Source organism: Ctenopharyngodon idella, chromosome 14 (assembly GCF_019924925.1).
Source record: "Ctenopharyngodon idella isolate HZGC_01 chromosome 14, HZGC01, whole genome shotgun sequence".
Lineage (NCBI taxonomy): Eukaryota > Metazoa > Chordata > Actinopteri > Cypriniformes > Xenocyprididae > Ctenopharyngodon > Ctenopharyngodon idella.
Window position 1 is genome coordinate 16,846,858 of NC_067233.1, and position 25,338 is coordinate 16,872,195.

The window sequence follows — 25,338 nt, forward strand, 5'->3', positions numbered from 1 at the left end:
ACGACTTTATTCAACAATAACTTCTCTTCGGTGTCATTCTCCTACGCTGTTTACATTCAGCACTTCCAGGTTCTACGTCAGAACGCTGGCTCATTATTGGCAGGCTCCTGCGTCAGCGTCATACACACGCGTCATGCTGCTCATGTGAACATTGTTGGCCAATACTGAGCTGCCATTCTGACGTAGAACCTGGAAGCGCTGGACGTAAACAGCGAATTTGTTGAATAAAGTAGGGCTGAACGATATACCATTTTAGCATCGAAATCACAATGTGCACATCTGCGATAGTCACATAGCAGGATGTCTAGTATAGGGATCGTTAATCCGTACGGACCAGACACGACGGTTCAAAACGTTCTCTGATTAATTGCAAAGTTTGACCATCATACAATGAAAGATTATCATTTGAACATGTTTTAGGTCATGTCAGTTTAAACATTCAAGATATTTTATACCATTTGAGCGCATGAAGACGCAAAAGAGAACTCAATTCTGAACATGCGGCTGTTTCACGCGCACACACACAGAGAGAGCCGCGCCAGATACACGTGAACACTGAATGCCGTTCTCTTCTGCATCTGTTTGTGCCTGAGTGGACACATACATGCAAAATAATTGTCAAAATGCATGTAAAAGATCGACTATCCTCGTAAACACAGTTGCTAATGGCTTAGGTGAACGAAACCATTGAGAAAGAAAACTGGGTGTGTGACAGTATTTTGATCTGTGCCGTGCATTCTTTCTCAAAGTGACAAAAACCCCTGCTGCTTTCTGTGTCATGAATGTTAATCAAACAACAAAAGACAAAGAGAAAAATCACTTTTGTAGTTTTAACACAGATTAATTGTGTTTAATTTATACAGTGAGACTATGCAGTGTTATTTTACAGTTGATTATTTAATTTCTCTACCTGAATACTGACTTGCCTGAAAAATATAAAGCACTGTTTATTTCATTTGTATCTTTGTTCTATTATATTTATCTGTGCTTGTAATTTGCTCATTATTTTCTATGCGTATTCACTCATTTACAAAATCACCCCAATCGTCCTAGAATGATTAATTCTTTCCAAATAGAGCTATTCAAGTCATCTGGTGATTTTTTTCATATCGCAATATATATCGCAGAAAAACAAAATATTGCAATGTCAGTTTTTTTCCAATATCTTGCAACCCTAGAATAAAGTCATCATTTTTGTTTTGTTTTTGTGTACAAAAAGTATTCTTGTTGCTTGATAACATTAAGGTTGAACCACTGTAGTCACGTTGACTATTTAAACAATGTCTTTACTACTTTTCTAGACCTTGAATGACGGTAATTACGTTGCTTTCTATGGGGGATAAAAAAAACCTCTTGGATTTCATCAAAAATATCTTAATTTGTGTTCCGAAGATGAATGAAGGTCTTACGGGTGTGGAACGACATGAGGGTAAGTAATTAATGTGATGTGTTTCTGAACTTGTTTTATAGGACTGGATGTCAAATGGTGACCCAACACAATACCAAAATTTTTATCATGCAGAAGTAAACAAAAATATTCTATAAAATGAATTACCAGCTAACAGGGAATGTTCTCAGAACTTTGGCTAATGTTCTGACAAGGATCTTTTTAAAAGTTACGAACATTCTTCCAGTAATGTAGATTGTTCTTTCAGATAATGTTCTCAAAACGTTAGTGTCACGGAATGTCTGTGAACACAGCTCGCACGACAAAGGAGATTAAGGAAATAATAAAGTCTTAAATATTTAATGCAATTCAGGAGAACAAAACACATCAAACATAGACAATATAGGACAAGGAACTGATAAGCACAAGAGGTAATCAGAGTAGAAACAGAACAGATGTGGGGAACTAATTAACAAACCAACGAGACTAATTATTGAACAGAATCACAGAGATTGAGCATACATGTTACAGTTAGCACAAAGTCATTATTTATACATTGTTCATGGAACATTTTTTTTCTGAAACGTTTAAGTTGGATGTTCATCTAGCACTTTTTGATTGTTAATGTTTAGAGAATGTTATAACTTAATGGGAATGTTAGCAAAACATTTTTTAGAACACATTTTTGTTAGCTGGATTTAATGTTGTTTGGTGAATTTTCACGAACGAAATCCAGTAATTTCAATATGAATATGCAAAATCCTGTATTTTCCGTGAGGGTGAAAGAATTTGCAACGGGTTTAAGTTGGTCACGTTAAGTTGCAACAGCTGCTTATGCTGGGTACACACTAAAATATTTTTGAAAACCTTTAGTTTTACAAAATGTGAGAGACCACAAACATGAGGACAAAAAAAGTGTGTGGTGTGCCGTGATGTGACAAACACAGCACACCACACACGAACAGATTTTCAACCACAGTCCCGACTGTGAACACGGGAAATCTTGAAAAATCTCTCAAGACTTCAGAAAGAAAATTGCGTTGATAGTGTTTGGTATGTTTTACAGGACACGTTGTATAAACACTCACCTGTTGCCACAAAATCTACGAGCTAATCCTCCATCTCTGCTGTCCAAATCCATTTTAACTTTGTGCTGCGACTGCGTTTGTTATGCTTCTGTCTTCTGTAAGCTCGCTTTCTGATTGGATATTGTTTCGTTTTACGTGATAATCTCCAGAGCGTGCGCACGGTTTTCCTCGGGGTTCCCCCCACACGTGATTGGGGCGCCTTCGACTTTCTTCCGAGCAGATTCAGGAAAATCACACCACAGGAAAATCTGATAAAATAATCTGTAGAACCATCAAGATAATCGGGACATTACCTAGGATTGTCGGAAAGGGGGAAATCGGCCCAAAATCAGCCCGATTATCTTGTGGTGTGTACCCAGCATAAGAGATTCAAAAATGATTCGCCAATTCAAATCTCTTTGCAGAAGTCTTTTTATAGTAAAATATTTATGTGAAATATGAAAATGTGGCATGATGTATAATTTTGCTGCACTAGACCACTAAAAGTAGCTTGTTACTGGATAAGCTACAGTATTTTGAAAATAGATAAACTACTGTCAACTGTTGCTACTTTTTAGTTAGTTATTTTCCAACAATGCAAATGACTTGAGCAAAATATTGAAAAAGGTTTACAGGTTTCAGTTATGCAAGGCAAGTATTAAGTGGCCTATAAACACTTTCAACGCAATTTCTCCCTGCCTATCGTCCGTCATGTTTATTCCGAAGTCTCGAGAGATTTTGCGAGATTTCCCGTGTTCGCAGTCGGGACTCTGGTTGAAAATCTGTTCGTGTGTGGTGTGCTGTGTTTGTCGCAAAACGGGTAAATCTAGGATTTTTTTGTCCTCGTGTTTGTGGTCTCTCACATTTTGAAAATCTTTTAAGTTTTCAAAAATCTTTTAGTGTCTACCCAGCATTAGTTTAAAAGTTCTGTGTGAATTGTGCTTCATACAATGGACCTTTTTTTTGCCCACAGAATTTCGCTAATATTACCACACCTTTAGTATTTTAAAGAATTGCATAAGCTCATCAATATACGCAACTATTAACATGACATATGCTGAATAGAAAAAAAACGAGGCCGGTTTCACAGACAGGGCTTAGATTAAGCCAGGATTAGGCCTTAGTTCAATAGTTCTTATAAACATGCATTAGAAAAAAAACATCACTGGTGTGCATCTTGATACAAAACAATGGCTCTGACATATTTTAAGATATGTCAGTGCAAGTTGCTTTCCGTTAAAAAAGCTCAAACATGCATTTTAGTCTGGGTCTAGGCTTAAGCCTTGTCTGTGAAACAGGGGTTAGAATTTTAGAATAAGATCATGATGTTTTCATGATATCAGCAGCTAATAATTCACCCACAAAATAAATTGTGGTTAGCCCAAATCATGTTAATGCTCGCTTCAGGAGAAATTGTGTTTTTATGTAGACTAGGGTCATTTTTAATTTTTTTTTAATTTGTGTAATTGTTTTTTATTTAATTTTTCTTGAAAAGCTTTTCCTTTTTTTTTATATAAAAAAAGTTGCTATCTTACTGTACCTAACTAGTTGCATTTTATTATTTGCATTTAGCATTGTTTTTTTTTCACCTGCTGTTCGTTTCTGGCTCAAAACGTCAGTTGAAAACCACTGGCCTAAAACATTCAGCATTCAGCTCAGCAGAGGATGTTTCTCACGTCCTTATTTTTGATTAGTGGTCTAGAGAGCTGATTCACCCAGATCAGTCATTAACTTTATTTACATTACAGACGCACAAGATAAGGAAATTCCCTCCTGTTTTAATCTGTGTAACTCTGTTCTGAATAGGAAATATCTGGTTATAAATTGCAGATAGTAAATGTGATATTTGATGTTTGGTAGATGTTATTTACTTTTCAAAGAATCAATCATGCATTATGACGTCAAAAAAAAAAAAAAAAAAAAGCATAATAATGGCATTCTAAAATCTTAAAAGAGAAAATACCTAGGACTAGTTACTGTGCCCTGAACACATTGCTTTTATTGGATTTATCCATGCACAACACACCTTAATTACATATACTGTGACTGCCGTTTTGGAGAGAATTTTTTTAACTTTTTTTAAATTGAACAAATTTTCTGTTCTCGTGAGCTTCGCACCAGTTTCGAGAGACGTTTCCCAGTTAGCAGACAGCAACAGTATTGTTATCTGCAGATTTCAGGGTGTGAGTAGAAGCATTGACGGGTCTTTTTCTGTACAACAGCCTTCCTCTGTCAAAAGCGAGCCTTCAAACCATTAATTCGTTATACTCTTGTCTGCAGCTATATGTGTATGTGCGCGATCACGCTTGTGTTTGCGTGTGTGCGGACGTGTCTTTGTGTGAGCGCAGCTGTTGTCAGGCCATCTTTAGTTAAAAGAGGAAAGAAGAAAAAAGCTTGTGGGGCTAGGAAATCCCCTGCAAGTAGACCAACATCCCAGTCACCATCGATGATGTCTGCAATAGCAATAACATTGTTAAATTCAGAACAAAACATCAAGTACATGATCATACTGATATTTTCAACTGTGTGAGAACAGTTGCACATGTGAAAGCAAAGAAAAAATGAACTTTCTAGGGTGTTACGAGATGATTAATGTCAAAGGTGACAAAAGGTTACTATGCAGTCAAACTTAAACAACAAGAGATATTGTGCATTTCAAAGTGCACTTTCTGTTGACTTTGCAAAAGCTGCATGCAGTTTTGCATCTAAGAAATTTAGGTTATTTATCAGTGCACTTTCCTTGTGCATGTAATCGTAATGGTTTTTTGTGTGCGTGTGGTTAAAAATTTTTGAAAGACAACAAAAATACAATTCTACTTGTTTTGTGATCTTTATTCTTCTTTGAGGTTTATTTATGGGACAATTTCAAGGCAAATGCATGTAGAATGATGGCGTATTAGAATCCAACAACTCAATATTAGGTATTAAACTGCTGATTTATGAAGTTATGTTACAATAATTTAATACAATAAACCTTTACTCCTGTTTCTTACTTTTAAATTGTTGCAATATGCTGTGTTACTATCAAATATGTGTTGTCTGGTAACACTTAGCTAAGCAGTCTCAAGTTCCTGGACGAATACCAGGTCCCACTTTGAGACGAAAATATCAAGGCCTTTCACTATGTGGGAATTCCCCCTTCTGTTTAAAAACACAGCAAACGCTTCCCCCATTGCCACTAGTTTCCTTAAAAAACGCCTCTCGGACACAAGTATAATGTGTAGGTGAGTAATTGTACCATGTTTTTATTTAACATTTTCTAGTATTATTAATAGAAAAAATGCTGTATCTTTGTTTTTTACAACTTGGATAAAATAATGGGAAATTATACCAGTAAATCTGTGAATTTGCATTTCTATAAAAGCATTGATGAAAAGGTATTTATTTTTGATGACGCAGTAGTAGATTTCAATGGAAAATGTATTAAAAGTAACCTATATACAGTATGTATTAATTACTAAAATGTGCATGTGTTTTCTATTCAAACAAGACGAGTATAACTTTCTAAACAGTATTTTTTTTTTTTTTTCTCCATTGCTTTCTAATGGTCTTTGGCTGTATTTCATTAACATTTAATTTGGACACTATTTTACTTCACATGCAGCTGTACATGGATGGCAAAGTGTTAAAGTTGACTAATTGCTGACCACCGATATTTAAAATAAACCATATTACAAGTTTTTTAATTTATTTTAATACGTTACCACTAGAGTTCTCAAACATTCAGATTACACGCATATGTGGCAGAAGTATGTGTGTGATTTTAATCTTAAATACCACAGTTGTAAATTTCCACAAGATGTCACCATTTATTTTCAGTGCAGGGTAAGATTTACAAATAGGATGTTGGGATAATCTTCCTGATTTGTGGTGATGGCTCAAAATGTGTCATGTAAAAGTTGCATTAAATTTCCTCTAAGCATTTTATTGTTTGTGGTGTTGATGGGAACTGAATTCATACTTGGATTACAGGAAAAAAGCTTAAATCTGGTCAATCTGGAAATCCCTTTGTTCTGTAGTTACCTCAGTGGTAAAAAAAAAATACATCCATCCATTTGTCCGTCCATCTATTAACTTTTATCACGAGTTTCAGTTTCTATTTCAATAATGGTATCATTGGAAACGTGCTGAAAGTGACAAACCCAACAAATTATTTTAACCCTTTCTTCATTATGGAGTAAAATGTTCATTTTCTCATAAATTCACAATTCACAACAGTTTTGTTCCTGTCAAAACACTATTTTGAGAACTGTGGAATATTTTGACAATACAATTCCTGATAGCCTATGCCAATCACTTTTCAAATTGCACCCCTCATCATGACTGTTTATTTATTTATTTTTTTGCAGCTATTTTCCAATGCATGTTTAAATACTTGACATCATACTGAAGTATTAAAAGGATAGTTGACCCAAAAATGAAAATTCTGTCATTATTTACTCACTCTCAAGTTGTTTCAAAACTGTAGGAATTTCATTCTTTTGCTGAACACCAAAGAAAATATTTTGAAGAAAATGGGTAACCAAACAGTTGATGGGCCCCATTGACTTCCATAGTATGAAAAAAAGTACTATGGAAGTCAATTAGGCCCTTTAATTGTAATGTTTATGTTAAGCATTCTGAAAGTATTTATAATGAACAAACAAATCAGTCATTTGCTTATAATGTTTAAACTTCCAGAATTGGCCAATAATGACAACTCTTCTGTTACCCAATTCAACGTCTCATTATCTGTTTCCTTGAGAATTTCTTAATGTCTATACCAGTGAAATGAACACAGCATTCTGTTTGAACACTCAAATTTAAGAAATAAAATAAGATGAAAGTTAATTTTTTATTTATTTTTAGTTTAACTAGGCTAATGGTGTTTAGAGCAGCAGAGACAGCCATTTTAGTTCCCTGCAGTAGCCTACTGGTTAAAGTTTTAAAGATAACTCGCATCAGTAAGTAGGCTATGGCAGTAAGTATGAGTAAGTATAGCAGACCCTTGATTATTAGGTTGTTTAACCTAACCTGAACGCATACATTTACACATCGTCGTAGCTTTATGCTAGGCTATATATGGGTCAAATTAATGCACCCTGGATACAATTAGATGCATAGTCTTTATAAAACTAGCATACTGGTTTTGTCACTTAAAATGAAAACTGAAAATTTTGTGTTGTGCGTTACTAACTTAAATTTGATCCAGGTGGATTGATAATTACGCCTATACTGTAAATCGCTCTGACTAAAAACATCTAGCCTAGTAGGACACATTGCAACACTTTTTTTACTAAATATAAATTTGTTGTCTATATTTTACTCTCATTTGTAAACTACAGACACACTAAAAGACGTATAAAAACTTTTTGGTAGGGTTTATGTTGACCACGCATGTTTCACGTACAGGAGAACTAGTGCAGTGACGCCGTAACGTCAAGTGAAGAGCAGGCGCCCTAGAAAAATCATTTAAAGTTAATGTTCCATCAAAACACGGCATCCAATCATACAATGTGAAAATTAGTCAATTTTTCTATAGTAGTCTATATGGGCGCAGTCATTAAAATAGCCGAGTACAGCCACCAAATCAATATATTAAACTAATTTCCAAATTTGTGTGGCTGTTCAGTGCGAGCAAACGTCTAAAACTCATGAATGAATCATTCTTGAGTTGGATCTTTTCCATGAATCGGTTGAATAGGTTCACAACAATGGGTCTGAACAATTCTTTCACGAACTGTAGGCTATTGAATCGGCGGTCCGTAATGAGAATCGATTCGTAATGATCAGCTAACAGAAAAAAGTTGGAGTGTCACGAAGATTTGACTAATTTTGGAGATGTTGGTTTTATATGCCTGATTATGGTAGATTTATGAACTCACATACTAAAAAGAGTTTATCTTCATAAACAGACTAGCATTTTATAAAAAATATAGCTTAAAAAAAACAACATTTTCAGCTAAGAGATAATTAAAGAGCTAATTATATAATTATATTTATGTTCTAAATGACAGACTGTTTTTACTAAAACGCTGGCTGCAACAAAATGACCTGGACACATGAAAGTACAATAAACATCCTTATTAATAAAACTAGAAAAAAAATATAGGCCAAATATGTCTTTATTTGAACGTTAAGGAGCATGTAAAAAGGGACCACTTGATGCCAATTACTTTCTGACGTAAACGAGTCACTGAATTGTGTTCTATCAAATGAACAGTTCGAAAGAACCGAATTGCGGAAATGAGTCGGACTTCCCATCAGTGGAGTGAACACGGCTCTGTTTACATCTGCGGAATTTCCCGGCTCGCGCCGCGAACCACTTCCGCAAACCTCCGGCCGATCAAAGACGCGTCTCCGTCAAGGTACAGAAAGAGCTATTCTTTTCATTGAAAACAAAAAAACTAACGGCGAAATATAGCTTATTATAACAGTTACCGTGCGACCGCTGTGTTTTATTCTTTCCTAGAACATTATTGAGCGTATTTAGGTGCTGTTTGTGGCTTTAGGGAGAGCTAGCGTGAAAGCTTTTGTCTGCTAGCTTGGTAAACACATCACCTGCTGTTAGCTGAATGCTAAGCTAATAGCATCATATATTTGTTTTTAAAGTGAGTCATTTGTTTAGGCTACAAAATACGTTGGCTTTGACCTTGTGTGGGTAGGGGGTTTCGGCTCATGCTTAATAAAAGCTAAAGCTTTCCACACTGTATCTCTTTCATGTCGTATTGTTAAGAGCTTGGAGGGGATTAGAAATAAATATGATCCTCTAGATAAGGTTTCGTCTTATCTAAGTGTACCTATCATTCGGTGGTGGTGTTGACACTACCTGAGCTGTTTAAACAGGTCTCGTCATGGAAAGGAAAGTGAAAGGGTTTAGCTTTAAGTCTAGTTTGTTGGATTTGCTGTTGCTGTGAAGGTAGGTGACTGTGTTTTTTTTTTTGTCCAAGAGGACATTTATTAGGATCATCTTATTAGGATTTCTGAGATATGTTTGGTGGGATATGATTATTTATTTGCTTGGCTGCTGGTTTGATGTGTCACATGTGTAAAAGTGTGAATGTCATTTGTCATGGTTGTATGCTAGTTAGGATTCGTGCTGGTCTTGGTTGATTGACTATTAACTATTTTAGAGTATCTTAATGACTGCTATGACACATTTTAGTTATGATATCAAAGACGTGCATTCAAATCATTATGTCTTGAAATAGCCAAAGAGAAATCCCCAATATGCCATTATTCAAATGCCACTCTTTGAATTGCAAATCAACAATCATTCTTTTATGCACTTTCATGCCATCAGGATGTTACATTAGTAATCTGAGAGTTTTGTTTAATCTGTCTCTACAGTACACGCAAATAAATGAACATGTGATTTCTTTGTTTTAGTACAGGGAAACATGTTTGCTAAGTGACGGGGGTGACAGATGGAGGGAAAAGGCCCATATCGCATCTATGACCCCGGTGGGAGCGATTGCCAGGTCAAAGACGAGGCCAGTAGCCTCAGCTACAGACAGCTGCTAGAGGAAAACACCGTTTTGAGGGAAAGAATGAAAGGTCTGAAGAGTTTAGGTGAGGGATCTGAAACTGCAACCCATTTTTAATGCCTTTCAGAATCAAGAACCTGACGAAGGCAGACTGACCATACCATTTTCAATTTCAACATCTGTCACTGACTAAGCTTAAGGTTACATATAGTTAAATGCCTTACACGTTGCTCATTCAGGACATCTGAGTCATCGAACCCCTCTATTAATTCACTGGTATTTTTTGTGTTGCTATTTTGGGCTTACAGCTCTATTGTTAGGTCAAGAACAGAAAAATGAAGTAATTCTAGATTTTCAGCTTTTAGCAGTTGTCAACGTGCCATTTGTTGTGTCAGCAGCTATGTGTTTTTATTGTGTGCTTAACTCATTATTTGTTTTTCTCGTGACTGGTAGGAGACCTGTTAGAGGAGTCTCAGACAGAGGCAGCAAAACTTCGGAAGAGGGTTGAGGAGTTGGTGAGGGATAACGAAGCGCTGAAGTCGTCTACAACCAGCTTTGCCTCAAGCCTGTGCATGGGTGCCCCTGTTCAGTCAGACACACAAGGTACAGTGCTGTCGTTATTCCGATGGAGTGAGGTCGGTGAAGGGTTTGACACCGGAGAGACCTGATTTTAATTAAGATCTTTTGTGATTTTGGCTCCCTTTAGGTCATGGAAAACATCACGGTCATCTTACAACAGAAAGACAAGAATCTCGGGATTGTTTAACTGGAAATACATTACAACCAGAGGCAACTGTAAGCACTTCTGCTGAAACACTTCTTTTGGAAACATGTTATAAAACAAGTTGTAAAGTATACCATTATAGTTTGAAGGTTACCAATCAATGATCTTATGCAACATAGTAACGTAACTTTCTAAATTGTGAGCAGTAAAATATTCTTTGAGTTAATATTGTATAAAGCATAACACGTCACATGCTATAATGTGTTATGTTACCAATATAGCTTCGATGTTGAGAAACATTATACTATATTCACGCGTAACATGGTGTGAAAATCCTATAATGGGAATAAACAAAACTTCCAGGCTAATTTCATAAACAGTAGAATATTCAGAGTTAATATTGTATAGGATTAACATGTCATAATGTGTTAAATTACCATTATAGATTTAAGGTTGCAAAACAATCAGAATCAGAAAGCGCTTTATTGCCAAGTATGTTTGCACACACAAGGAATTTGTTATGGTGGCAGAAGAAGCTTCCAGTGCACAGAGACAACAATAGTTGACAGATAGTAAAATAAAGATATTTGTGAATAATATATACAAAAAAGACAAACAATATACTATATTCACATGTAACATGTATGAAAATCTTACAATGGAAATATGACTTCCAGTTTTGTGAAATGCTGGCTATTTTGGTCCAACTCAAACAGCAAAATATCCCTTAAAACTTAATATTGTATTCGACTAGGTATATTCGACTATAGCAACACATGTGGTATAATGCGTTAGCCTAATTTCCCTTCAGAGCTGTGGTACATGTGAATATATTATATTGTTTCACATCATATTGTGAAAAGCTACCGGGAATGTAACTTGCAGTGTTGTTAATTGCTTGTCACGTTCCTCTTTTGCGAACGGTAAAATATTCTTTACAAGTTTATATTGTGTATAACCGTCAGAACAAGTGTCGCAACACTGTGAATTCATGTGTTTACAGGAAAGTTCATCAGAGTTTGAGGTGGTGAATATGGAAGAGAAGACACTCTCTGAAACCCAGCAGGTGAGTTTTAGGGATGTTAGGAAATCCTGGGCAGCTGCAGTCACTCATCTTGCACGTGTATTAACTTGTGTGTATTTTTCTGGATTGTTGCTCTGTTTCGAACATTCCGTATTCTGTCATTCTGTGCTGCGGACATAAGTCATGTGACAGATTCCAGTTAGTGTAGTTGCTCAGCTGTTTCTGTCTGTCCTTCGTTATCATAGATTTATTCATTGTAATGAATCAACATATCTCTTTGAGGCTGTTCCTTGGATGACTCAGAGGGAAACTCCAGGATTTAGTTAGTAAGCAGATAGCCAGAAAACTCATGCGTCTGTGTCAGTTTATGGAATACCTCTTTGGTTAAGGTTATGAACATTTTTTGTTCACAAATTGTTCGCAAAACTGGAAATATTTGTATATAGGTATTTTAGTTTTTTTTTTTTTTTTTTCACTTTCAGTTTATGGTTTTAACAATGCTCTTGTATATTGGGGAAGATGAAGGGTAGATATTGACAATAAGGTTACCACTTGATGCCCAGTGATTGGTGTTATATATCAGGAATGTTTTTGTAAAGAAGATTAAGGTAAACTCCACATTATAATGCAGGCTGGAGTGATGCATCTGCCACAGGAGAACTTGGAGCTGGCGAGTCAACTCCGGCGACTGGAGAGTTCTTTCAGTGTTTTTGCTGAAGAGTCCAATCCCAACCAGCTGCTGGCTCACCTGGGTCGCATGGCCGTGGAGTTCCACCACTTATCATCCAAGGTCCAGAAGAACGAACAGAGAACATCTCTCCTACAGGTGAGACAGCAGGGCTCACGACACTTTCTAGGCCTCTGTTTTGGCTGCGAGTTGTAAAATGTGAATTAATCGAGGTTGATTTGCTGAGTATTTAATTCGCTTTTGTCTCTAGACGCTCTGCGAACAGCTAAGACAGGAAAACAGTGAGCTTAGGAAAAAAATGGAGGAGGACCTTCAGTACCGTAACCGTGATTTGGAGCAGCTCAGGTAATTTAGTTCACATTTATGTTTATTTTTATTAATTCATTTACTCATGGAACAAATAAAAGCAAAAAAAAAAAAGCCCATTGTGAATCTATGAGAAGGACTGGTGTGAGTAATCTGTGAGAATATAGTAAGCAGTATTTCCTGCTGTGCTGGAACTGAGGGGTCTTTCCATCTGATGCTTGCTCTTAAGCTGAGTGTGTCAAATAGAGAATCATTTTTTTCCTCCAATCCTCAGTTTTGATTTTGGTTCTGTGTATTCTGGGCAGGCAGGAGAACCTGAAACTGAAGGAGCAGGTCAGCGGAGGAGGCCAGGCAGCACCTATTGAGCAACCAAGCCCAAAACAGGAGCCAGTGAAAGAGGAGGCAGCCAAAACCAAGGTGGAAATGACCATGACTCAGCAGGTGTGCACTTTTTTCCATCAACCTCTTTATCTCAGGTGACATCACCATAGAATTCCTGGTGCTGTTTTAAATTTGTGCTGGGGTTTTTTTTTTTTTTTGGTCTTTAATTTCCCTTTTAGACCAGTGATGTCGCAATCTAGTTGCCCCCCCCCCCCTTTTTTTTTAAGTTGGAGTTCTTAGAAAAAAAAGACCAATGTGCACAATGCTTTCCGGTTTCTAAATTGAGAGGCTTCTTATTGAGTCACTTTTGCCACTTAGTTTAGTTTTGGGAATATCACCTTGGCTCTGAATACTGCTCTTCCTCAATGGTCTTTCTGGTTAAGTTCCTCATTTGTGGGCTTTTTTTTCACGGTATGACTAAATATTGAAGAACAATGCACTTGGTCATTGTGTTGCGTTCTGACTCAACCTCAAGACTGCTGTCCTGTAGTATGATGGGAAAATTCTGGTGTCCTTTGGTCCGTCGTCAGCAAATTGCTGTGATTGATTATGTTATGTTATCATTTTAAAGTCCAGTGGGGATATTTTATGACATTTAAATGGGAAGACAATTCATACTGAGTTTCAGTTCAGTTCTGGATGGATGCAGATTTGGTAATTTTTATTTGGGGGTCACTTGGTCACACATGGATCAAGGGATTATACTGACTATTGGTTTAATGATTTTAAAATTTTCACTTCAATAAATATTAAAACATTAAAATATAACAATTGTAAGCATTTTTCAGTTCAGTAAACTAAGTTTTTCCAGTAATTATAAAAAACAAGAACATTTATGAGCAGTGATTTTCTGATTTTCTTTTGCCGGTATGGCTGTTTGGTTAATATAAACCAAAATAATAATAGATAGAAGCTTTTTATTTATTTTTTGTTTCAGTTCAAAGCCCTTGTTTATTTTATTTATTTATAATTATTTAAAAATGTTAACATTTTACTGTTGACTTGGTACCAAAGTACTGGTATTTGGTTGCAAATGCATAATTGCAATTTTGTATTGCAAAATTGGTTTATTTATTTATTTATTTATTTTTACAATAAATTTACAGTCCGGTAAAGCTGTGGAAAAAACACCATCTAAGACTTGCGATCCGGAGGTGTATGAGAAGAAGATCAAACTTCTGGAGAAACAGAGGAAAGATGTAAGAGATTTATGGAGGTCCCCTGCTTTCTTCATGCTGACATTACTACTGTCATAGTTTCCCATTTGTTTAACTCTGACGTGTAAACTCTTGCGTTTGACCTTTCTTAGGTACTGGAGGTTAACAAACAGTGGGACATTCAGTGGAATTCTATGAAAGTACAGTTCGAGCAGAAGGTACATGACAACATATACACTAGAAATGCTCTAAAATATGTTCCGAGTGGCCTTGTAACCTTTGTGGCTCACCTTGTTGCTGGTAAGCATGACATAAAAAACATAAAGAAACATGAATCACTCTACTAAGAAACAACAATTGCTTAATGAAACCGACCAGCCAGTGTAGCACATGTGAATGAAGGTGGGAGATTGCACCATATGATTCATCACATGAAATTCCTGTTTAAAGTGAAGGGTGCTGACAGGCCCTGTTACTGCATTTGGGTGGCGGTGGAAATGCTGTTGGGGCAAAGGAATGGAAAGCAGCTCTGTGTGTGTGTCACAGTGTTGCACACTAGACCACAGGCCCCTCCTGTCACACCTTTGGCAGAATTTCCCTCACCTCGCCCGTACCCACTGTCTTCCTGTTGTGGCTCGCCGTAGGGGCTGGCCAAGGTTGCAAAGCCGCGTGATCTCACGGCCTAGAGATAGTGACGCCTGTTGCATCTCCGCATCTGCTCGGTCTAATAGAAGAGAGAAAAAAAGGATATTAAAAAAAAACAACAAACCGAGGCTGTTTCTCTACACGCATCCTCTGTCGTCATGGGGGGATCGCTTAGAGCAGTGGAACAAAAACAACTTTTTTTGTTCTCATTACTTTTTCATTATAAAATAGATTACAGTCCCTTATCAAACTTATAATAAACATACACAAACATTTTTGCCCAGTGTAATGCAGCTCTGTAACTGATGGAGCTTGTTGTTGTGTTAGTATGACATGTGAACAGATGTACCTGATGCCATAAAAACTATGATGAGTCTTCATCACTTTATGACTTTTCTCTCCTTCCTAGATCACAGACCTACGGCAGCGGCTTGCTGACTCCCAAAAGGCTGTGCTTGAGCTCGAAGCAGAACGTGAACAGAGGCAAAGAGATTATGATAAAAAACTCCTCCTCGCAAAATCTAAGATTGACAACGTGCAGGTACACCTTACTCTCAACCGCAGACAGCACACCCACAGACAATCAGAACTTATTACTTTTATGTGCAGAGAAATTCTACTCTGAAAGTTCAAAAGTTTTACTCTCTTTATTTGGTGTTTTCTGGCGAATTTGAATACAAGTCTATTATTGTAGTTTAATCCATTTAAGATAAGCCTGCCTCTAAAGGGCATGAAATACATAACAGCTTTACATGTTTGTCAGACAGACTCTTCCTGTGTAAGTGGGTGTTTTGTTTTTTTTTTTGGTTGTTGTTGTTTTTTTTTATTTTTTTTTATTTCATGCTGTTAGTAAAATAATAAAAAAAAAAAAACTTTAGAAACAGCTGTACATGAACTCGATACACACACCACTTGAACCTTCTATAAAAGAATCATTCATAAAGTTCGAAAAGTTTGAAGCGAATTACAAGGGTGTTTGCAGTGGGCTGTTTAGATTAATTTTGTGTCATAAAAGTATATAGCACATAGCCGAATGCATGAGCACTCTTCTTCATGTGCATTTGAGCGTGCAATTAGAAACTAGCCTAAAGGGTCATCTGCTGTTAAAAACTAAGCTCAGAATCGATTCAAGAGAGAATCGCGATGCATTCGGAAAATCTCAGAATCGATCCACGAATCGAGATGAATCGATCTATTGTCCCAGCCCTATTTAATAAACACTTCTTTATGGCCACATTCACACAGCAACAGCATACGGTTGTCAGTCCTGTATTTGAGTCTTTAATATGGTTACATTCACACACAGCTCAGTTATTTACTGGAGTGACAACCACATTCTATAACCAAACTCGCATCCGTAAATTTTCAGGACTCACAAACGCATTCTCAGAAAACCTGCGCTATGTCAGAACCAGACTTACAATAAGGGTGGGACAAAATATCGATAGGGCGATATTTCGTCATCCTTCTCTGTGCGATACGAGAATCAATACGCTGGTGCCAAATATTGATATTTTAATTAATAAAATAAGGCGCTCTAAATAGATTTCTCTGCTCCCAGCGTCGCTACTTCAAGGCGGCGCTCAACACATGAACGAGGGAAACGTGAACATAAGTTAACTAGCCTAAGAAATTTTTTTTTAACGGGATGGCAGAAGCAGTGTAAGTAAAATAATAGATGCCCAAGCCACGTTTAAGTTCAAAGGCTGGATGCACTTAGGCTTTTATACCATTGATGTGACAAAGTAGACATCTTTGACGTTCTTCGAGCGCTTACACAGATATACACAGGAGCGTTTAAAAGCAGGTGGCTATCAGTGGATTCAAACGTTCCCATGTGAATCTGTAAGCGCTCGGTGAAGAGCGTCAAAGATGTCTATTTACAACATGTTTTTGAAGCGTTGATCATTGTAGCCAATCACAGACATATATGTTGAGCTCGTAAACACACAATGGCCAATCGGAGGTGTTTAAGAATCCGCTCAACCGCGCTCAAAATGCTAGGCTATGATGGTATCGTCACATTTTTAACATTTTAAAATACCCAAGTTGGTACCTTTGACAACACTATTCCTGGGTTTATTTTAAGGAAGCTGGTAAACACTGAGATGTTCCCAGGTTTAAATAAAACAGGGGTTGGTAATTTTTTAAATGTACCAGGTTTATATAAAACAAGTTGATAAGCAGTTAACTTAGGCTAAATGTGTCAGTTTACACGCAAAGAAGCTTTTTAAAAAGTATAAGCATAAAATGTTTAATTTACTTAAAATGTTAAATTTAATTTACAGACCGAAAAACTTTTTGTGCTGTTTTCTAACAGTTTGGACTTTAATAAAGAGAGAAAAACTGCACTTAACCTTTTTACTGGCATTTTGTTTTCATAGACAGATATCATGATGTATCATTATAGGATTGTCTAGCAATATATCAATTATCGCAGAATCGCTGTATCGTGATATTATCGTTATCATGAGCCATGTATCGTGATCGTATCGTATCGTGAGGTACCCTGCGATTCCCACCCCTACTGGACAACTAGTTGTCTCTCATGTCATATAGTGTGAGAGAGTTGCTCTGCGACGCACAAACACGTGTATAGCATATGTTTCATGTGTGATTTCGGTAATTTACAGCAATGGCGATATGAGCTGTGTGTCATCTGAAGGTTTTAGATCCAGTCACTGTTCTCCACCGGAGCTGCTTCCGTCAGTTTTGAGTTCATCCGCTCTCCGCTCAGATATAAAAGCTGCTGTCGGTTAATGAAGATTTAATGGATCAACTTGCTGCTCAATTGGACTCTTGTCATATCAAATGTTTCAGTTTTATGGACGTCGCCATCTTTGATATTACTTTGGTCATTGTTTCGATGGTTACTAGTAGGAGAATATGGGCTTGACTCCCGTTTCACGTTCATACGGACAATATTCAAAACACTAATGTAAGTTGCTGTGTGAACGGGACATTTTGAGACTTGTACCTGCAAGTAAATGTGGTTGTCAATCCCAAAAAAAAAAAGTGTGAGCATAGCCTAATAAATTTCTTTTTTTAATACTTTTTTTTTTTTCCTTTTTGGAACATTTTGCTGGTATTTCCACCCCTGTGGAGCTCGATGAGACTCATGAGGCTTCAAGTAGTCATTCAATGCTTTCAGTTTTCTCATGGGAAGCACCAGTCATTCCCTCTAACAGGCCATATGACTTTCTTAGTATGCAGTGATAGTTTCCCTTCTGTCCCACAGGGGACAGTCAAGCATGCGACAGATAAACTGCCTTATAGTTTTATTGAGTCTCATAGACCATGTCATGTGATGACTGGTTTCATTTTCGCATCCACGGCCTACTTATCGGTGCATCTCAATGCTCTCATGATTTTTAGTTTATTTATGAGTTTGACAGCATTACATAGGTTTTGTCAGCCTGACTCGCCCCCACAGCAGACCACAGATGTTCCATAGGAGAGGCCTTGAGGCAGAACCGCAGGCCATATTTTGTGTCCGATACCATTGCCACACAGTAGACAAAAATGTAAAAAAATGTGATAAATGCAGACTTTTATATTAGGCACTTTAAAGGTCATAGTTTTTATATGGGCTGACTGTCTTGTCAGGTGCTTTGACAGATTGCTTGTGCTGTTAAATACAATTAAGACTTGTTTTTTCCCAGCACATACCATACATATTCTTATCTGTAGATGTTAAAGTCATGTGATGATTTCCATTTTGCAAAACATCCTTGTATTGCAATTGGAAAAAAAACTTGTAGAACAATAGTTTTGACAAAGTATGTGGTGTTTGTTTTTTTTTGTTGTTTTTTTCCATTTGCAATACAGGAAATTGTCTTGGACTTTTTTACCTGAGTAATCAAAGATATCTTTTGATTAAGTTATCAGATTAGTCACTGTCATTGTGACATTTATAGTAAGATGCCTTTTGAGACAGTTCTTCTTTTCACTACACTACACAAAATTGTATGAAGTATAAATATTTAACCAAGTGACTGTTTTTCTTTGGTGGCTAACCAGTGTATTTCTGTATTTTGTCATAGGGTGAGAAGGAGTGCCTCACCTCAGAGACATGTGAGCTGAAACAAAAGGTGCGTTACCTGCAGGACCAGTTGTTGCCACTTACTAAACAAAGAGAATACCAGGAGAAAGAGATCCAACGGCTCAACAGGGTCAGTCACAAAACACACATGCACATACACTTCCTAGCTATCTAAATGGGGATTTTCCATTTGACTTATTGGTAGATACTGTGGACAGACTGTGGTCATATTTATGAATATGGGACTACTGATATAAACTTATTGTACTTTGTGTACAATAAGGAGAGTAATTACAACAAAAAGAAAAAATAGTGGATTTAGGGTTAGAAAGCATGGAGTTCGCTGTGTCAGAATGCCAGTCTGTCAGTAAAGTCTAAAGCAAGACGCAACACATTATGGCAAGGGCATCTCAGATAGTCTGACGGCAGATAAAAATAAACAGTAAATAAATTACTTTCTAGCAGTTCGTTTGAAAAGTGAGCATCAAATGCTAAGATTTTTAAATTGTTTCTAAATAAGTCTCATTTATTTTATCTGTGTTTATTTGTTGAAAAATACAATAAAAATGGTAATATTGTAAAATATTACAATAATATGTAAAATATATTTTCTATTTTAATGTATTTTAAAATGTCATTTATTTCTGTGATGCAAAGCATCATTACTCCAGTTTCAGTGTCACGTGATCCTTCAGAAATCATTCTAATATGCTGATTCGATGCTCAAGAAACATTTCTTATTATTATCAATGTTGAAAACAGCTGTGCTGCTTAATATATTTGCTTAATATTGTTTTAAAAGCAACCATCAGTTCTGATTGTGTTCTTTCTTTTACAGGCATTAGAGGAAGCTTTGAACCTCCACTCTCCATCTTCCGCTCAGCCAGGCATGAACCTGGGAGAAGGTGTGGCCAACCTGAGACAGCAGGAGCTGCACACACAGATAGCTGTTTTGAAGGAGCAGGTAGGTAAAAACACATGGAGACTTCATTTGGGTACTTCTTGTTGTCCAACGTTAATGGAACAAGTGGAGACTTCATGCACTGGGAATGACCTGGGACATTCCTAGTTTTCAATTTGGGACCAGACTAAATTTGATAATTTATCATCAAATGCATTAAAATTCATACATTTTGTGTGTCTCAAGTGTCCAAATACCTTTGCTGCGGTCAGATGAGCAGAATGAGCTCCTCGGGACACTTGAGTTTTCTCATTGCGTCAGAGGTTCTTTAGGAGTTGAGGTTTCACTCATTGTACCTCTACGTGAATTGAGTCTTTTTACCTCTTTTATCAAACATGCTTTGTAAGAAATGAATGTCAAGGTTCCATGGTGAGTCATACAGTTTGCTTGAGGTTTGATAACTTCCTTCAGCCTTACAGTCTGCTGAAATGCACCAATGGCTGCAGAGATCTTGTATAGATCTCCATCCTCATCACATGCGTTTTTCTCAGGTGAAAATCTTTGAAGAGGACTTCCGGAAGGAGAGGAGCGATAGAGAGAGGATGAACGAAGAGAAAGAAGATCTGAGGCGGCAGGTGGAAAGGCTGCAGGGTCAAATGACCAATCTGACAAATCAGGTCAGAAGCTACACAGACCCTACTTAGACTGTCAGATTTAACCAATGAAATGACTTCAGAAAAATGCCCAATTAGTTAATAATGAGACATGAAAGAATCTTATGAGAGTCCTGAATTCAGTGTCTCTGGTTCTCAGCTTCATCAAGCACAGAATGAGTGTCAGAGAGAGCGTGCCGAGAGGTGTAAACTGGAGAGACTACAGATGCAACATAAGCAGGTAACTCAAATGCACCACATTAGCACCACCTTGTGGTAGAAACTCTAATAATGTTGTTAATGCAGATTACAAATATGGCAGATTCCCTTAACTGAAGACACCTGGAACTCATTTAGTTTTTGTTTTTCCATGTTTTGGAGGGGCAACAAGAAAGGAGGACGTCCGATCCCACTTCTGGCTCAGCCAATGGCCCGATGAGCCCTCCATACTGTGGCCCGTTTGTACAGGTCGGCCATCAAGGTCTAGAGGGGTGGCCCATACACTTCCCGCCCAGGATGCCTAACATCAGTACGGCACCCGGCAGGGATTTCCAGCCTGTCAACCCCGTAAGTATACAATAGCAATAGCAGTAAAAGAGAATGCAACAGTCGGGCTCCGGAAATAGAAACTCCATTCATTTTCTCCATAGGGAAATAGATTTTTTTTTTTCCACTCCCACGAAGCTCCGCAAATTATGTAATGGAGTCGGTCTCCCTATGCTCTCAAAATACTTAAATATTTGAATATGTTCTGTTATAAATATGTAACACACACAGGGCTTGACATTAACACCCGCCAACCCGCCAAATGCAGGTAGATTTCAGCTGTGGCGGGTAAGACAGCCACTCCCACTAGCCACTTTGGCGGGTTGAATATAATTTCAGCCTACAGTCAAATGAAAGGTAGCCAAGCTCGTCGTATCACAAAATTACAATTCAATCACAATTCTTTATCGATTAACTTGCTGTTAGTGAAGGCGGGATAGGCGGAATTGCGCTGAATGACACACAGCAGAAGCGCTCTCGCGTGCGATCAGTTCTCCTTGTGCCTGAATAGTAAAATACACGCACACACAGATGTCAAAATGCCCATCGTGTGGAGTATCTCGCGTCAGTTATACAGTCGGTTATGGCTTAAGTGGACGTAAACAGGTGGGTAAAAAACTGAATGTGTCAGTATATTACGTCCATGCATTCAGCAGCCCAATTAAATACCTGTCTGTCATTAATGTTAATCAAACAACAAAAGATGTTAAATAAATGTATACATGTTAAATAAACCTATGTATCTGAAAAAAGATTTTTTAAAAATTTTACTATTTGTAATTTGCTTCTTTGTTCTTTTTATATAACCTAACAAAAATAACTGAACATACCACCTGATATACAATGTAGTCTTGATTTGGGTGGTCAATCTGCATTTGTAAGTTTGAAAGGGTTTTAAATCTTGTAAATCAAGTAAAATGACTCAAAATCAAGTAATTTAAGCATGCCAAAGTCAACTTTAATCATATAAAATGTAATTTCCCAACAGCAAAATTGTGGCCAGTGAAAATGCTGAGTGGCTAGTAACTTCGGAAAACCACTAGCCACAGTGGCTGGTGAGCAAAAAAGTTAATGTCAAGCCCTGAACACACACATATATATACATATTATTTTATATATATATATATATATAAAATATAAAAATGTATATATGTTGATTCACCTCGTAGCTGGTTGGTTTGGTTCATGGCTTATACTGCTTTAACAAACACTATTTAAAAAATCCTTATGGGAGAAATGAATGGAAAAAAAGTACTTACGGAACCAGTGCCGCTGAAAAAGCAGGCAAGCACTGTTGCGCTCTATTGATACCACAGTCTTATTTAAATATTAATGACAAAATTAACAAATTAAATTAAACAACTTTGAAATATTTCTCAATTAAATAAGCATTGCTTTAAGATTGTTCAGTTATTCAAGTAAACAATCAGTATCAAAGTACAAATTAAGCATCACTGCTGTATTTGCACTGCAACGTTTTTGACCAAGAAGTGCATTTTGGTGTTTGTTTAAATCAATTTGATATTGAAATAAATTGCTTTACATGCCTATTGTTCATACACTAATACCATCACATAGTTTGATTTTATTTATTTATTTATTTATTGGCTTTTTCAGTTGAGGTTAGCTCGATTGGTGAGGAAAAAAAAAAAATCCAAATTTTTGCTTCCTTCATGTCCTGGAACAGACACAATAGTGTCATTCCAGCACTTTCAGCTGGTTAACCACACCACATGTGGTATGAAAAAGACTTGTGGCTATAATGATTTGTACAAACAGGATTTTACGAGAGGTACAGTGTGTCTTCAGTGTACAGAAGTGGACAGAGATCGAAACCGTTATTCTCTACGTGTCTTTGCAACTGTAATGATTTCTTCTTTTGTGTGTGTTCAGGGTTTTCCCTGGCAGTCATCCTTCCCACAACCACGTGGTTCCAGAGGACAAGCAGACACAGCGAGACCCCCTCCAGAAACTGCAGGTATTTATTAGATTCATCCTGTGTCTCCTTTCTGCCCTCTTACATCCTTTCTGCGTCACTAGGATCCATTTTGTTTTGCCACACACAATGTCAGTCTGACCCAGTGATATTTCAAGCATTCTGTCTGAATCAGTGAGCTTCCACTGGAGGCAGTTCAAAAATGATGACGACAGTAAGAACAATGACAGAAGAAACATGAAATGAAAATAGCTTTAAATTTCATAATGATTGTACAAGGCTTATGAAGTTTAGTTTCAGTTTGGTTTTATCCGATTATCTGTATCATCTACAGACATGACATACAAATTGACGCAATTTGCTTTCCATTGTGTATGATTTATCAGTGTAAATTGTAGATCTTTCATCAAAACGTAATGTTGTTCTCCAACTCTAAAAAGTTGCTGCTGAAGTGATAAAGCCACTTATGCATTGTTTTATATATGCAGTACCAATTTTTTTAATAGTGGTATCATAGCCCAACTTTGACACTATTATCAAATCCAGATGTATGCATTTCATGTGGTCTTTTAACAATATCATGACCAGGTTCAGAAATTAATTTGTTGTTGATTAGGTATTATTGAATAGTATTATTGAATTGAATAGTATTCATTTATTTCAATTAAATAATTCACCTTTTAATGCATGCTACTTCTAAAATGTTTGGGGTCGCTAATATTTTAAAATGTTTTAGAAAAGTCTTATGCTCACCAAGGCTGCATTTGTTTGATGAAAAATACAGTAAAAACATTATTGTGAAATATTATTACAATTGAAAATAACTATTTTCTATTTGAATATATTTTAAAATGTAAATTTATTTCTGTGACTGCAAAGCTGAATTTTCATCAGCTATCATCTTCAGTGTCACATGATCATTCAGAAATATGCTGATTCAAAAAAACAGCATTTATATGAAATAGAAATTGTTTATAACAATGTAAAAGCCTTTACTGTCACTTTTGATCAATTTTAATGCACCATTGTTGACAAAGTATTAATTTCTTTAAAAAAAAATGCTGACCCCAAACTTTCGACAAAAAATTTGATAACTATTGACAAAAAACTGATTTGACATAATTGGGCCACATTATTGAGCATCCTGTCCCCCTCTCGACAAGGCAAAAAAACAACTTACATTTCATTAATACACATTACATTATTTACATTTCTGACACTGATCATTAACCCACCTCATTTTCTATAAAAAAAAAAAAAAATGGTAAATTATGTTTTATTAATGAGGATGTTTTTTTTTTTGTTTTTTTGCTGACAGAAATGGGAGCAACTGGATTTGGGAAAAGGGAGCGTCAGAACATAGACCCCGGAAAGCACTAAACACATATTCTCTCTCCTGGAATGGCTCCCGGCTAGTAGCATGATGCAGTTTATTTTCTGTTGGCATGGTGTGAACTATTGTTTTGTTTTGTTTTTTCCTACTGTGTATATATATATATCTATCACTGATGAAAATGTTGTTTATATACTTAAGTTTTATAATCCTGTTTGTGAAACACTGTTCTGGCAAATTAGGAATATATACATTTATTATTTTACCTTTTTATGATTGAAGTTTAAATTATCTGCTTTATATAATTCTATGCAGGAATTGAAGTCAGTTATTTAATGGATAATATAATTAAACGTTATTTTTATAGCAATCTACCTATAGAGTTAAATATCCACTGCTTAATTGAATAATAACCACCTGATAACATTATATTTAGTGATTCCTTGACACATCAGAATGTGTTTTGGTATTGATGTATCTAAAAAAAAAAATGTAACTCTATAGGTGAATTGTCTTGAAAATGGCTAACAGTAGAATGTGACTGAACTGATTCATGATTCCTTCATTGGCCGTGTTCGGGATGGTCACACACTGTCTGCATATGTCACCTCTCTGACGGGTCATCTGCCCCATTGTTTATTGAAGCCATATACTGTACAACACCTGTTAAACATTTCCATCATTAGATTATGTTCTGGGATCACTTTAAAAAGTGCTTCACATGGCTTGTTGATCTTTACTGATTGTAATTGAAATGGTAATTGATCAAGGAGGGCCTTCATCTGGTCCTAGTAAATGGTCGCCAGAAGTAACAGTAGTTTTGCTTAATATTGTTCAAGATTCAGTGTTCAAAAACATTATTCCCGATGTGCAAATGTAAGTGATAATTTATTTATATCTATTGTTTTGACAGCTGAGTGTGGTTTAATGTCTTAAAAAATGTTGTCTTTAGTGTATTGTTTTGTGTCTCCCTTTACATATTGTAGCCACTGGAAGATTGTAGGATTTGTGTTTGTGAATATGCACAATCACAGAAAGTGGGCCAGAATAAATAAGTTAATGCATCACGTTAGTGCAGCCCA

General features: G+C 36.5%; 1 protein-coding gene across 6 annotated transcripts; it reads left to right on the forward strand.

Annotated features, from left to right (window-relative positions):
• The first annotated feature begins 1,211 nt into the window (after positions 1–1,211).
• tnip1 (TNFAIP3 interacting protein 1) lies at positions 1,212–25,328 on the forward strand. Of its 6 annotated transcripts, none has more exons than XM_051860981.1 (18): positions 1,212–1,429; positions 9,823–10,005; positions 10,374–10,523; positions 10,627–10,715; positions 11,648–11,710; positions 12,300–12,494; positions 12,607–12,701; positions 12,968–13,103; positions 14,150–14,242; positions 14,353–14,418; positions 15,255–15,386; positions 18,889–19,017; positions 19,726–19,851; positions 20,340–20,465; positions 20,602–20,682; positions 20,799–21,008; positions 22,881–22,965; positions 24,242–25,328. In XM_051860981.1, the coding sequence occupies exons 2-18, from the start codon at positions 9,861–9,863 to the stop codon at positions 24,301–24,303; spliced, it is 1,983 nt and encodes a 660-aa protein (XP_051716941.1). In that variant the 5' UTR covers positions 1,212–1,429; positions 9,823–9,860; the 3' UTR covers positions 24,304–25,328. The 6 variants fall into 6 exon arrangements, with proteins under 6 accessions (XP_051716941.1, XP_051716939.1, XP_051716938.1 ...); XM_051860979.1 differs by lacking the exon at positions 1,212–1,429 and adding an exon at positions 5,570–5,678; XM_051860978.1 differs by lacking the exon at positions 1,212–1,429 and adding an exon at positions 8,577–8,801.
• Positions 25,329–25,338: the final 10 nt, after the last annotated feature.

Bases quoted from the DNA above. Each gene is read 5' to 3' on its own strand.
- tnip1 (XM_051860981.1), top strand. From the start codon at position 9,861: ATGGAGGGAAAAGGCCCATATCGCATCTATGACCCCGGTGGGAGCGAT. The intron at 10,716-11,647 runs GTAAGCACTTCT...ATGTGTTTACAG, and splicing joins CATTACAACCAGAGGCAACT to GAAAGTTCATCAGAGTTTGA. The intron at 11,711-12,299 runs GTGAGTTTTAGG...ATTATAATGCAG, and splicing joins CACTCTCTGAAACCCAGCAG to GCTGGAGTGATGCATCTGCC.